The sequence below is a fragment of the Heptranchias perlo genome, chromosome 27 (assembly GCF_035084215.1).
Source record: "Heptranchias perlo isolate sHepPer1 chromosome 27, sHepPer1.hap1, whole genome shotgun sequence".
Lineage (NCBI taxonomy): Eukaryota > Metazoa > Chordata > Chondrichthyes > Hexanchiformes > Hexanchidae > Heptranchias > Heptranchias perlo.
The window spans coordinates 42343220-42357928 of NC_090351.1; the positions used below are offsets into that span (position 1 = coordinate 42343220).

Consider the following 14709-nt stretch of genomic DNA (forward strand, 5'->3'; position numbering starts at 1 on the left):
CTCAACCAATGCCTATTTTTAAAAGGATTGATAAATCAAAATATTTCACCAAGTGGGTCAGACACTGGCCTTTGACCTCTGGGACTGGCTGGAGCACTGGGTCAGACACTGACCTTTCACCTCTGGGACTGGCTGGAGCACTGGGTCAGAAACTGACCTTTCACCTCCGAGTTGAAAAGCAGCCCAGTCTTATGGGATGAAGTATATATCTGATGGCTGTAACGGTGAAACAATCCCACTGTGCTTTGCAGTTCACACAAAATGCAATTCAAAAGTTACTGGATTTGCACAAACTCAGAAATGATAAAGTTCCTCACAACCAATCGATGGTGATCATCACCATTCTTACATTTATGGGTACAAGAAGCCATTATGTCTGAGCATAAAATCTAAACGGACACTCCCAGTGCAGTACTGAGGGAGTGCTGCACTGTCAGAGGTGCCGCCTTTTGGATGAGATGTTAAACCGAGGCTCTAGCTGCCCTCTCAGCTGGATGTTAAAGATTCCATGGCACTGTTTCGAAGAGGAGCCGGGGAGGTCTCTCTGGTTTCCTGGCCAATACTTATCCTTCCATCAACACTATCAAAAACAGATTATCTGGTCATTCATCTCACTGCTTGTGGGATTTCACGGTTTACAAATTGATTGTCACTGTGAGCTATAAACCAACAGTAACTGCTCTTCAAAAGTATTTCATTGGCCATGAGGCGATTTGGGACATCCCAAGGTCGAATAAGGCACTTTATAAATGCAAGTTTTTCATCAGCAGAAGGCCACACGCTATAATGTGCTCACATTGGTATTTTTCTTTTGTTCTCCATCCCATGAGAAGTACAAACTTACTTTTGCGTCCCATAAACCCACGCCACAGAGATATTTTCCAAAATTACCACGATTGTGAGGGGTAGTGTGGCCGAATAGTCGTCAAACATGGTGACAAAGTAGTTTCCGGAGCGTTGGACGAAGATGAGTCCCACAGTGAAAGCGAATATTGTGCAGCCAACTGTGGAAAAAGAGCAACTTAATCCAAGGAATCAAGAGTGAAGATTAAAATGGATCAGGAGTTCACCGCAGAATTAACAGGAACTGAAGAACTTTTAGGAATATGGAAAGGTCACTAGGTCCAACAAGACTGACCCTTTTTGATAAATTAACCCCCAGCTGCCATCTTCTCTCCCCGGAAATACATCCAAATGTGTCGTGAAACCTTTCATATGGTTCAGATGTGACATTAAACCGAGGCCCCTCCTGCCCTCTCAGGGGGACGTAAAAGATCACAGGGCACAACTTTGAAGAAGAGCAGGGGAGTTCTCCCCGGTGTCCTGGCCAATAGCTGTCCCTCAACCAACATCACTAAAACAGATTATCTGGTCATTATCACATTGCTGTTTGTGGGATCTTGCTGTGCGCAAATCGGCTGCTGCGTTTCCTACATTACAACAGTGACTCCACTTGGTTTCACTCCCCGTGTGCACAATGCCACGAGAAATCAACTAGTCGATATATGGGGGGGGGGCTTTTAATTCCGTCCACCCACGGAAACAGGTCAGTAGCGGAGTTAAAATTGAGGTGGTCAACCAACCGCCCATTTTAACTCGGGCCTTGTGCTGGAGGCCGAGTGCCCGAATCAGGCGGGAGCCTCATCAGTCAATGCAAACCGAGGTCCTACATCAGACATGGGACCTGATGGAACTGCGCGGGCCAGCTGGGCGGAGCCTGCACCATGGACACTCCCCTCACTAACACCCAGCAAGCCAGAGGAAGACGCACCAAAATGGTCAAGTCTAAAACTTTTGTAGTGGGGCCCAGGGGAGCAGGGGAACTCGCTCAGACTCCACAATAAACACATGGGTTAACTTCCACCCTGGGCTCCCGGCTCCCCACCCCACACCCCACACCCTCACACTGCCCTCCCCCACCCTGACACTGCTCCTCCCCTCCACCAACCCTCCACCCTCACCCACCCCCACACCCCCCTCCCCACCCTCCTCCCCCATCCTTTGTTATAAAATGTGTTCTTTCAGTTTGAGTTTCCTATTTCAGACATTGGGTGTTGGAGTTGGCCGCAGAGATAGGAGAAATTACATTCACTTCAACTTTCACATCACCACAATGAGAGAGAGAAATAACCATAACTGCATTCGGGAATCGCGTGCGTCAGAAGCTGGAATAGTTCGGGGCTGCAAAAGGACCTTTGTATCATGAAAATCCTCCCTCTAAAACCCCACGACTCACAAACTATTCCCCAGAGCTGTATCCTGAACTCCCCAACCATTAGATTTTCTACTATTCCAAATTTATACGTTCTGAAAGGTACTAAAATATATCTCATGATGCAGGGGAGGGCTGGTCAATGGGATTACACAGAATTACATCGAAATTACAAAACAGAAACAGGCCATTCGGCCCAACCAGTCCCTGTTGGTGTTTATCCTCCACACGAACAGTATCCTAATCCCAGGTGCCTGTTCCCAGTTCCCTTTATTCCCTTTTCCTTCACCAACCAATCTAACTTATTCTTAAATGTTGACATGGTCTCTACTTCAGTCACTAACTCCGGTAGTTCATTCCATAGGCTCACGGCCCTCAGCGTAAAAACGTTTCTCCCTGCCCTCTGCCTTAAATCTGTAATATTTAATATTACATCCACATCTCTCACTGAAAACTGTCTGAGTCTGGGCCAACATTACTTTGGGCAGACAGGAGCCGGGAGACGGGAAAGAAATAGGATCTAGAAGATGGGAGAGAGACAAGAGATGGGAAAAATGCCTGGTCGGGGGTGGGAGTGGGGGTGGGTTTAGCCGTACCCCAGCATGCAGTAATTCCCCAGGGGTCACTTGCAGTCCAGGCCTTGGCCGTTGAAACTACAGCCCCTCAATCCCCAAACCCGGACCTACTGTCCCACCGTCCACCCAATATACCACTACAAAAGGATGCTTGCTGGGGAGCAGGGTGCATTCCTGGGGTTAAGGTTGAAGCTGGAGTACAGGGAGATTTACTCTGCATCAATCACTCTCCCTCTGACTTGTGACTGCTCAACGCATAAACTGGGCGTCTGACATCCTCAACTTGTTGAGCACAAAAGGAGTTGGCATTCAGCCCATCAAGCCTCTGCCACTATTTTGGTTGCCATGCTGGCTCCATCTCTTTCATCCTAATTCCGTGTCCTTTCTCCATGTCCCGTAACATTCTCACTTTCTAATAAATACCTCATTCCCTGTTAAACACCTCAATTGGTTGTGTATCTCTGGCCCCTTGAGCAGAACATTCCTCAGTCTCACTGCACGCTGGATGGAGAGGACTTGCATTTATATAATACAGTAAAACAACTGAGAACAATTAGTCAGTTTATCTCTGATTTATACTTAACTCCAGTCTGGTTTTTGTTTCCCTTCTTCTGTGGGATGAAGAATGTCCCTGCTGGAGGGTAAGTATCAACATCAAGCAACTTAACAGGGAGTGTTTGATGGGACAGTGTAGAGGGAGCTTTACTCTGTATCTAACCCGTGCTGTACCTGCCCTGGGAGTGTTTGATGGGACAGTGTAGAGGGAGCTTTACTCTGTATCTAACCCGTGCTGTACCTGCCCTGAGAGTGTTTGATGGGACAGTGTGGAGGGAGCTTTACTCTGTATCTAACCCGTGCTGTACCTGCCCTGGGAGTGTCTGATGTTGATACTGCAGGACACTACAGGTCATCCCTCTCAATTTTTTGAGCACAAATATTCACCAAAATAAAGATATATATATATTTTAAAAACTGAATAAATCAAAATTCTAATTCTGGAACAGTGAATCTTTCCTCGGGCATGAAATGGACGATGTACCCGAAAGTACAGGGGCTTTGTGCTGAACCCTTACTTGTGAGGAATTCCTTGCGAACTTTAAATGTGTCGATGATTGGTGAGATAATCCCTTCCATAGTTCCCATCATGCTGCCCAATCCCAGGTTAATGAGCATCAGGAAGAAGAGCACGGACCAGAATGGGGAGGCTGGGAAATGAGTCATTGCTTCCGTGAATGCAATAAAGGCAAGTCCTGTACCCTGCACTGACTGGAAGAGATGAGAAAGATTGAGTTAATGGCACCATGGTGATAATCATTATTGGACAGGCTGCAGCGAGTTATCAATGGACACATTCACATCTGAGAGTTATGAATAAAATATTAAAAATATTATGTCTGCACACACAGCCTGTCAACATTTATAAATTCTTATGCATACATTTATAATGGAAACTGCCAATGTAAACATGTCACACTGTAATATGACCCGCCCACAAGTTGCGGCAGGCAGTATCACCTGGAAAACTGACTGCAAAAAAACACAGCACAAGTATGTGCATGTGAGGAGAATATCAGAGAGTAGGTCAAATATTATGGGATATGAGAGAGTAGGTAAGACAATGGGATAGGAGAGAGTAGGTGAGACACTGGGAAAGGAGAGAGTAGGTGAGACACTGGGATAGGAGAGAGTAGGTGAGACACTGGGATAGGAGAGAGTAGGTGAGACACTGGGATAGGAGAGAGTAGGTGAGACACTGTGGGATAGGAGAGAGTAGGTGAGACACTGGGATAGGAGAGAGTAGGTGAGACACTAAGATAGGAGAGAGTAGGTGAGACGCTGGGATAGGAGAGAGTAGGTGAGACAATGGGATAGGAGAGAGTAGGTGAGACAATGGGATAGGAGAGAGTAGGTGAGACGCTGGGATAGGAGAGAGTAGGTGAGACACTGGGATAGGAGAGAGTAGGTGAGACACTGGGATAGGAGAGAGTAGGTGAGACTCTGGGATAGGAGAGAGTAGGTGAGACACTGGGATAGGAGAGAGTAGGTGAGACACTGGGATAGGAGAGAGTAGGTGAGACACTGGGATAGGAGAGAGTAGGTGAGACACTGGGATAGGAGAGAGTAGGTGAGACACTAAGATAGGAGAGAGTAGGTGAGACGCTGGAATAGGAGAGAGTAGGTGAGACAATGGGATAGGAGAGAGTAGGTGAGACAATGGGATAGGAGAGAGTAGGTGAGACGCTGGGATAGGAGAGAGTAGGTGAGACACTGGGATAGGAGAGAGTAGGTGAGACACTGGGATAGGAGAGAGTAGGTGAGACTCTGGGATAGGAGAGAGTAGGTGAGACACTGGGATAGGAGAGAGTAGGTGAGACACTGGGATAGGAGAGAGTAGGTGAGACTCTGGGATAGGAGAGAGTAGGTGAGACACTGGGATAAGAGAAAGTAGGTGAGATACTGGGATAGGAGAGAGTAGGTAAGACACTGGGATAGGAGAGAGCAGGTGAGGCACTGGGATAGGAGAGAGTAGGTGAGACAGTGGGATAGGAGAGAGTAGGTGAGACACTGGGATAGGAGAGAGTAGGTGAGACACTGGGATAGGAGAGAGCAGGTGAGGCACTGGGATAGGAGAGAGTAGGTGAGACACTGGGATAGGAGAGAGTAGGTGAGACACTGGGATAGGAGAGAGTAGGTGAGACACTGGGATAGGAGAGAGTAGGTGAGGCACTGGGATAGGAGAGAGTAGGTGAGATACTGGGATAGGAGAGAGTAGGTGAGACACTGGGATAGGAGAGAGCAGGTGAGGCACTGGGATAGGAGAGAGTAGGTGAGACACTGGGATAGGAGAGAGTAGGTGAGACACTGGGATAGGAGAGAGTAGGTGAGACACTGGGATAGGAGAGAGTAGGTGAGACACTGGGATAGGAGAGAGTCGGTGAGACACTGGGATAGGAGAGAGTAGGTGAGACACTGGGATAGGAGAGAGTAGGTGAGACACTGGGATAGGAGAGAGTAGGGGAGACACTGGAATAGGAGAGAGTAGGTGAGACACAGGGATAGGAGAGAGTAGGTGAGACACTGTGGGATAGGAGAGAGTAGGTGAGACACTGGGATCGGAGAGAGTAGGTGAAACACTGGGATAGGAGAGAGCAGGTGAGGCACTGGGATAGGAGAGAGTAGGTGAGATACAGGGATAGGAGAGAGTAGGTGAGACACTGGGATAGGAGAGAGTAGGTGAGACACTGGGATAGGAGAGAGTAGGTGAGACACTGGGATAGGAGAGAGTAGGTGAGATACAGGGATAGGAGAGAGTAGGTGAGACACTGGGATAGGAGAGAGTAGGTGAGACACTGGGATAGGAGAGAGTAGGTGAGACACTGGGATAGGAGAGAGTAGGTGAGACACTGGGATAGGAGAGAGTAGGTGAGACACTGGGATAGGAGAGAGTCGGTGAGACACTGGGATAGGAGAGAGTAGGTGAGACACTGGGATAGGAGAGAGTAGGTGAGACACTGGGATAGGAGAGAGTAGGTGAGACACTGGGATAGGACAGAGTCGGTGAGACACTGGAATCGGAGAGAGTAGGTGAGGTACTGGGATAGGAGAGAGTAGTTGAGACACTGGGATAGGAGAGAGTAGGTGAGGTACTGGGATAGGAGAGAGTAGGTGAGACACTGGGATAGGAGAGAGTAGGTGAGACACTGGGATAGGAGAGAGTAGTTGAGACAGTGGAATAGGAGAGAGTCGGTGAGACATTGGGATAGGAGCGAGTAGGTGAGGTACTGGGATAGGAGAGAGTAGAGGAGACATTGGAATAGGAGAGAGTAGGTGAGGTACTGGGATAGGAGAGAGTAGGTGAGACAGTGGGATAGGAGAGAGTAGGTGAGACACTGGGATAGGAGAGAGTAGTTGAGACAGTGGAATAGGAGAGAGTCGGTGAGACATTGGGATAGGAGCGAGTAGGTGAGGTACTGGGATAGGAGAGAGTAGAGGAGACATTGGAATAGGAGAGAGTAGGTGAGGTACTGGGATAGGAGAGAGTAGGTGAGACAGTGGGATAGGAGAGAGTAGGTGAGACACTGGGATAGGAGAGAGTAGATGAGACAGTGGGATAGGAGAGAGTAGGTGAGGTACTGGGATAGGAGAGAGTAGATGAGACACTGGGATAAGAGAGAGTAGGTGAGACACTGGGATAGGAGAGAGTAGGTGAGGTTCTGGGATAGGAGAGAGTAGATGAGACACTGGTATAAGAGAGAGTAGGTGAGACACTGGGATAGGAGAGAGTAGGTGAGGTTCTGGGATAGGAGAGAGTAGATGAGACACTGGTATAAGAGAGAGTAGATGAGACACTGGGATAAGAGAGAGTAGGTGAGACACTGGGATAGGAGAGAGTAGGTGAGACAGTGGGATAGGAGAGAGTAGGTGAGGTTCTGGGATAGGAGAGAGTAGATGAGACACTGGTATAAGAGAGAGTAGGTGAGACACTGGGATAGGAGAGAGTAGGTGAGACACTGGGATAGGAGAGAGTAGGTGAGACAGTGGGATAGGAGAAAGTAGGTGAGACACTGGGATAGGAGAGAGTAGGTGAGACATTGGTATTTGAGAGAGTAGGTGAGATACTGGGATCGGAGAGAGTAGGTGAGACATTGGAATAGGAGAGAGTAGGTGAGACACTGGGATAGGAGAGAGTAGGTTAGACACTGTGATAGGAGAGAGTAGGTGAGACACTGGAATAGGAGAAAGTAGGTGAGACACTGGGATAGGAGAGAGTAGGTTAGACACTGGGATAGGAGAGAGTAGGTTAGACACTGGGATAGGAGAGAGTAGGTGAGGCACTGGGATAGGAGAAAGTAGGTGAGATACAGGGATAGGAGAGAGTAGGTGAGATACTGGGGATCGGAGAGAGTAGGTGAGACACTGGGATAGGAGAGAGTAGGTGAGATACTGGAATAGGAGAGAGTAGGTGAGATACTGGGGATAGGAGAGAGTAGGTGAGACACTGGAATAGGAGAAAGTAGGGGAGACACTGGGATAGGAGAGAGTCGGTGAGACACTGCGATAGGAGAGAGTAGGTGAGACACTGTGGGATAGGAGAGAGTAGGGGAGACACTGGGATAGGAGAGAGTAGGTGAGACACTGGGATAGGAGAGAGTAGGTGAGACACTGGGATCGGAGAGAGTAGGGGAGACACTGGGATAGGAGAGAGTAGGTGAGACACTGGGATAGGAGAGTGTGGGGGAGACAATGGGATAGGAGAGAGTCGGTGAGACACTGGGATAGGAGAGAGTAGGTGAAATACTATGGGATATGAGACAGTTGCTGAGACACTGGGATAGGAGAGAGTAGGTGAGGCACTGGGATAGGAGAAAGTAGGTGAGACACTGTGGGATAGGAGAGAGTAGGTGAGACACTGGGATAGGAGAGAGTAGGTGAAATACTATGGGATATGAGACAGTAGCTGAGACACTGGGATAGGAGAGAGTAGGTGAGACACTGGGATAGGAGAGAGTAGGTGAGACACTGGAATAGGAGAGAGTAGGTGAGACACTGGAATAGGTAGAGAGTCGGTGAGACACTGGGATAAGAGAGAATAGGTGAGATACTGGTATAAGAGAGAATAGGTGAGGCACTGGGATAGGAGAGACTAGGTGAGACACTGGGATAGGAGAGACTAGGTGAGACACTGGGATAGGAGAGAGTAGGTGAGACACTGGAATAGGTAGAGAGTCGGTGAGACACTGGGATAGGAGAGAGTAGGTGAGACACTGGAATAGGTAGAGAGTCGGTGAGACACTGGGATAAGAGAGAATAGGTGAGATACTGGTATAAGAGAGAATAGGTGAGGCACTGGGATAGGAGAGACTAGGTGAGACACTGGGATAGGACAGAGTAGGTGAGACACTGGGATAGGAGAGAGTAGTTGAGACAGTGGAATAGGAGAGTGTAGGTGAGGTACTGGGATAGGAGAGAGTAGGTGAGACGTTGGGATAGGAGAGAGTAGTTGAGACAGTGGAATAGGAGAGAGTCGGTGAGACATTGGGATAGGAGCGAGTAGGTGAGGTACTGGGATAGGAGAGAGTAGAGGAGACATTGGAATAGGAGAGAGTAGGTGAGGTACTGGGATAGGAGAGAGTAGGTGAGACAGTGGGATAGGAGAGAGTAGGTGAGACACTGGGATAGGAGAGAGTAGATGAGACAGTGGGATAGGAGAGAGTAGGTGAGGTACTGGGATAGGAGAGAGTAGATGAGACACTGGGATAAGAGAGAGTAGGTGAGACACTGGGATAGGAGAGAGTAGGTGAGACACTGGGATAGGAGAGAGTAGGTGAGACAGTGGGATAGGAGAGAGTAGGTGAGGTTCTGGGATAGGAGAGAGTAGATGAGACACTGGTATAAGAGAGAGTAGGTGAGACACTGGGATAGGAGAGAGTAGGTGAGGTTCTGGGATAGGAGAGAGTAGATGAGACACTGGTATAAGAGAGAGTAGGTGAGACACTGGGATAGGAGAGAGTAGGTGAGACACTAAGATAGGAGAGAGTAGATGAGACACTGGGATAAGAGAGAGTAGGTGAGACACTGGGATAGGAGAGAGTAGGTGAGACAGTGGGATAGGAGAGAGTAGGTGAGGTTCTGGGATAGGAGAGAGTAGATGAGACACTGGTATAAGAGAGAGTAGGTAAGACACTGGGATAGGAGAGAGTAGGTGAGACAGTGGGATAGGAGAAAGTAGGTGAGACACTGGGATAGGAGAGAGTAGGTGAGACATTGGTATTTGAGAGAGTAGGTGAGATACTGGGATCGGAGAGAGTAGGTGAGACATTGGAATAGGAGAGAGTAGGTGAGACAGTGGGATAGGAGAGAGTAGGTTAGACACTGTGATAGGAGAGAGTAGGTGAGACACTGGAATAGGAGAAAGTAGGTGAGACACTGGGATAGGAGAGAGTAGGTTAGACACTGGGATAGGAGAGAGTAGGTTAGACACTGGGGTAGGAGAGAGTAGGTGAGACACTGGGATAGGAGAAAGTAGGTGAGATACAGGGATAGGAGAGAGTAGGTGAGATACTGGGGATCGGAGAGAGTAGGTGAGACACTGGGATAGGAGAGAGTAGGTGAGATACAGGGATAGGAGAGAGTAGGTGAGATACAGGGATAGGAGAGAGTAGGTGAGATACTGGGGATAGGAGAGAGTAGGTGAGACACTGCGATAGGAGAGAGTAGGTGAGATACAGGGATAGGAGAGAGTAGGTGAGACACTGCGATAGGAGAGAGTAGGTGAGACACTGCGATAGGAGAGAGTAGGTGAGATACAGGGATAGGAGAGAGTAGGTGAGACACTGCGATAGGAGAGAGTAGGTGAGACACTGGGATAGGAGAGAGTAGGTGAGATACAGGGATAGGAGAGAGTAGGTGAGATACAGGGATAGGAGAGAGTAGGTGAGATACTGGAATAGGAGAGAGTAGGTGAGACACTGGGATAGGAGAGAGTAGGTGAGATATAGGGATAGGAGAGATTAGGTGAGACACTGGGATAGGAGAGAGTAGGTGAGACACTGGGATAGGAGAGAGTAGGTGAGACACTGGGATAGGAGAGAGTAGGTGAGATACAGGGATAGGAGAGAGTAGGTGAGACACTGCGATAGGAGAGAGTAGGTGAGATACTGGGGATAGGAGAGAGTAGGTGAGATACAGGGATAGGAGAGAGTAGGTGAGACACTGCGATAGGAGAGAGTAGGTGAGACACTGGGATAGGAGAGAGTAGGTGAGATACAGGGATAGGAGAGAGTAGGTGAGATACTGGGGATAGGAGAGAGTCGGTGAGACACTGTGATAGGAGAGAGTAGGTGAGACACTGGGATCGGAGAGAGTAGGGGAGACACTGGGATAGGAGAGAGTAGGTGAGACACTGGGATAGGAGAGAGTAGGTGAGACACTGGGATCGGAGAGAGTAGGGGAGACACTGGGATAGAAGAGAGTAGGTGAGACACTGTGGGATAGGAGAGAGTAGGTGAGACACTGTGGGATAGGAGAGAGTAGGTGAGACACTGGGATAGGAGAGAGTAGGTGAGACACTGGGATAGGAGAGAGTAGGTGAGACACTGGGATAGGAGAGAGTAGGTGAGACACTGGGATCGGAGAGAGTAGGGGAGACACTGGGATAGGAGAGAGTAGGTGAGACACTGGGATAGGAGAGTGTGGGGGAGACAATGGGATAGGAGAGAGTCGGTGAGACACTGGGATAGGAGAGAGTAGGTGAAATACTATGGGATATGAGACAGTTGCTGAGACACTGGGATAGGAGAGAGTAGGTGAGGCACTGGGATAGGAGAAAGTAGGTGAGACACTGTGGGATAGGAGAGAGTAGGTGAGACACTGGGATAGGAGAGAGTAGGTGAAATACTATGGGATATGAGACAGTAGCTGAGACACTGGGATAGGAGAGAGTAGGTGAGACACTGGGATAGGAGAGAGTAGGTGAGACACTGGAATAGGAGAGAGTAGGTGAGACACTGGAATAGGTAGAGAGTCGGTGAGACACTGGGATAAGAGAGAATAGGTGAGATACTGGTATAAGAGAGAATAGGTGAGGCACTGGGATAGGAGAGACTAGGTGAGACACTGGGATAGGAGAGACTAGGTGAGACACTGGGATAGGAGAGAGTAGGTGAGACACTGGAATAGGTAGAGAGTCGGTGAGACACTGGGATAGGAGAGAGTAGGTGAGACACTGGAATAGGTAGAGAGTCGGTGAGACACTGGGATAAGAGAGAATAGGTGAGATACTGGTATAAGAGAGAATAGGTGAGGCACTGGGATAGGAGAGACTAGGTGAGACACTGGGATAGGACAGAGTAGGTGAGACACTGGGATAGGAGAGAGTAGGTGAGACACTGGGATTGGAGAGAGTAGGTGAGACAGTGGGATAGGAGAGAGTAGAGGAGACACTGGGATATGAGAGAGTAGGTGAGACACTGTAACAGCAGAGAGTGGAGGAGACACTGGGATAGGAGAGAGTAGGTGAGACACTGGGATAGGAGAGAGTAGGTGAGACACTGGGATAGGAGAGAGTAGGTGAGACACTGGGATAGGAGAGAGCAGGTGAGACACTGGGATAGGAGAGAGTAGGTGAGACACTGGGATATGAGAGAGTAGGTGAGACACTGGGATAGGAGAGAGTAGGTGAGACAGTGGGATAGGAGAGAGTAGGTGAGACACTGGGATAAGAGAAAGTAGGTGAGATACTGGGAAAGGAGATAGTAGGTGAGACGCTGTGGGATAGGAGAGAATAGGTGAAATACTGTGGGATATGAGACAGTAGCTGAGACACTGGGATAGGAGAGAGTAGGTGAGGCACTGGGATAGGAGAGAGTAGGTGAAATACTATGGGATATGAGACAGTAGCTGAGACACTGGGATAGGAGAGAGTAGGTGAGACACTGGGATAGGAGAGAGTAGGTGAGACACTGGGATAGGAGAGAGTAGGGGAGACACTGAGATCGGAGAGAGTAGGGGAGACACTGGGATAGGAGAGAGTCGGTGAGACACTGGGATAGGAGAGAGTAGGGGAGACACTGGGATCGGAGAGAGTAGGGGAGACACTGGGATAGGAGAGAGTAGGTGAGACACTGCGATAGGAGAGATTAGGTGAGACAATGGGATAGGAGAGAGTAGGTGAGACACTGTGGGATAGGAGAGAATAGGGGAGACACTGGGATAGGAGGAAGTAGGTGAGACACAGGGATAGGAGAGAGTAGATGAGACACTGTGGATTATGACCCATCGTTTCAGCCTGTTCTTGCCCCATGGAATTTATCTCCTCCTATCTTGACTTTATTTTTCTCTCATTGTCCAGTCTCTTCCAACCTCCATCCATGACTCTTTCGACGCCCTCCTCCACTTTAACAGTTTCCAGTTCCCCGACCCTAACCGTCTCCTTTTCACCATGGAGGTCCAGTCCCCTCTACACCTCAATCCCCCACCAGGACAGCCTGTGGGCCCTCTGCTTCATCCTTGACCAGAGGCCCAACCAGACCCATCCACCACCACTCTCCTCCGCCTGGCTGAACTTGTTCTTTCATTGAACAACTTCTCCTTTGACTCCACTCACTTCCTCCAAATAAAAGGTGTCGCTTTGGGAACCCATATGTGGGATAAGTGGAACATTCCTTGTTCCAGTCCTACTCAGTCCCCTCCCTCACCTCTTTTTCCGCGGAGTACACTGATGATTGTGTCGGTGCCGTTACCTGCTCTCGCTCCGAACTGGAAAATTTCATCAACTTTGCTTCCAATTTCCACCCCACCCTCACCTTCACATGGTCCGTCTCCGACTCTTCCCTTCCCTTCCTCGACTTTTCTATCTCTATTTCTGGGGATGAGCTGACAACCAATATCTATTATAAGTCCACCGACTCCCACAGCTACCTTGATTACACTTCCTCCCACCCCATTTCCTGTAAGGACTCTATTCCCTTCTCCCAGTTTCTCCATCTCCGTCGCATCTGATCTGACGACACTACCTTCCTCACTAGTGCTTCCGATATATCTTCCTTTTTCCTCAACCGAGGATTCTCCTCCACTGTAGTTGACAGGGTCCTCGACCGTGTCCGTCCCATTTCCCACACTTCTGCCCTCACCCCTTCCCTTCCCTCTCAGAATCATGATTAGGTGCCTCTTGTCCCCACCAGCCTCCACATTCAACGTAGCATCCTCCGCCATTTCCGCCACCTCCAGCACGATCCCACCACCAAACATATCTTCCCCTCCCCTCCCCTTTCAGCATTCCAAAGGGGTTGCTCCCTCCGCGACACCCTGGTCCACTCTTCCATCACCCCCAACACCCACTCTCCTCCCCACGGCAACTTCCCATGTGAGCGCAGGAGATGCAACACCTGCCCTTTCACCTCCTCCCTTCCCACCGTCCAGGGCCCCAAACTCTTCTTCCAGGTGAAATAGCGATTTACTTGTACTTCTTTCAATTTACTATACTGTATCCGCTGCTCACAATACAGTCTCCTCTACACTGGGGAGACCAAACACAGATTGGGTGATTGCTTTGCTGAACACCTCTGCTCAGTCCGCAAGTGTGACCCTGACCTGCCGGTCGCTTGCCATTTTAATTCCCCGTCCCACTCCCACTCTGACCCCTCTGTCCTCGGTCTCTTATACTGTTCCAATGAAGCTCATTGTAAGCTCGAGGAACAGCACCTCATCTTTTGTTTAGGCACTTTACAACCTTCCGGACTCAACACTGATTTCAATAACTTCAGATCATAACCACTGCTCCCATTTTTCAGTCAGCTAGTGCTGGTAATGGTTCTGCATTGCATATCTGGCATTTAGTCGGTAAAGAACTAAAACGCAGTGGTTTTGAGATAGCTGCTGTTAAAGTATTGGGGAGTCTCCCTGCCTCATGCTGGAGGAGGTATCAGGAAACTGTATAAACCCTATCCCCTAACTTTGACCCTCCGTCCATTCAAATCTGATTGATGAAAAATCGCAGCTGGTTAATGCAGCTGAAATTGAGGCTCTTCACATTGCCTATTTCTTTAACACATTCACTGCTGAATCCCTCGGCCTCCCTCGGCCCCCCTTGGCCCCCCTCCAACCCCCTCGCTGCTGCTATTCCTGGGTTTGAAAGGCAGAGAGTGGTGACACTCTATTTAAATTCTAACACTGCCTGACCAGGTAATCCCCATTAGAGGCAAATGAAACACACGAGGTAAACTAATTATTCCTTTTCGTCAATGCAATGATTTGGTAACTTTTTCCACTTCTAAATTTACTATGACAATTTATTTTGATATTCTATTATTTAAAATTATAAACATATGAAAGATAAAGGCTCTGCTCACAGCTCATTAGAATCAGTGATATTTAGGGAAACAACAGAACTTTGTTTAAATCACACTTAACCTTAACCCTGCA

At 48.8% G+C, this 14709-nt stretch overlaps 1 protein-coding gene across 2 annotated transcripts in view; it reads right to left on the bottom strand.

The window, feature by feature from the left end:
- Positions 1 to 14709, bottom strand: part of slc6a17 (solute carrier family 6 member 17) — a 46886-nt gene that overhangs the window by 5908 nt on the left and 26269 nt on the right. The window contains exons 8-9 of one of the 2 annotated variants that reach the window (XM_068007878.1): positions 3861 to 4044; positions 845 to 1004 (exon numbers count right to left, since the gene is read on the bottom strand). In XM_068007878.1, coding sequence (XP_067863979.1) covers positions 845 to 1004; positions 3861 to 4044 — 344 coding nt within the window. Of the gene's footprint in view, positions 1 to 844; positions 1005 to 3860; positions 4054 to 14709 lie in introns of both variants that reach the window. The other variant, XM_068007877.1, reaches the window with a different exon arrangement.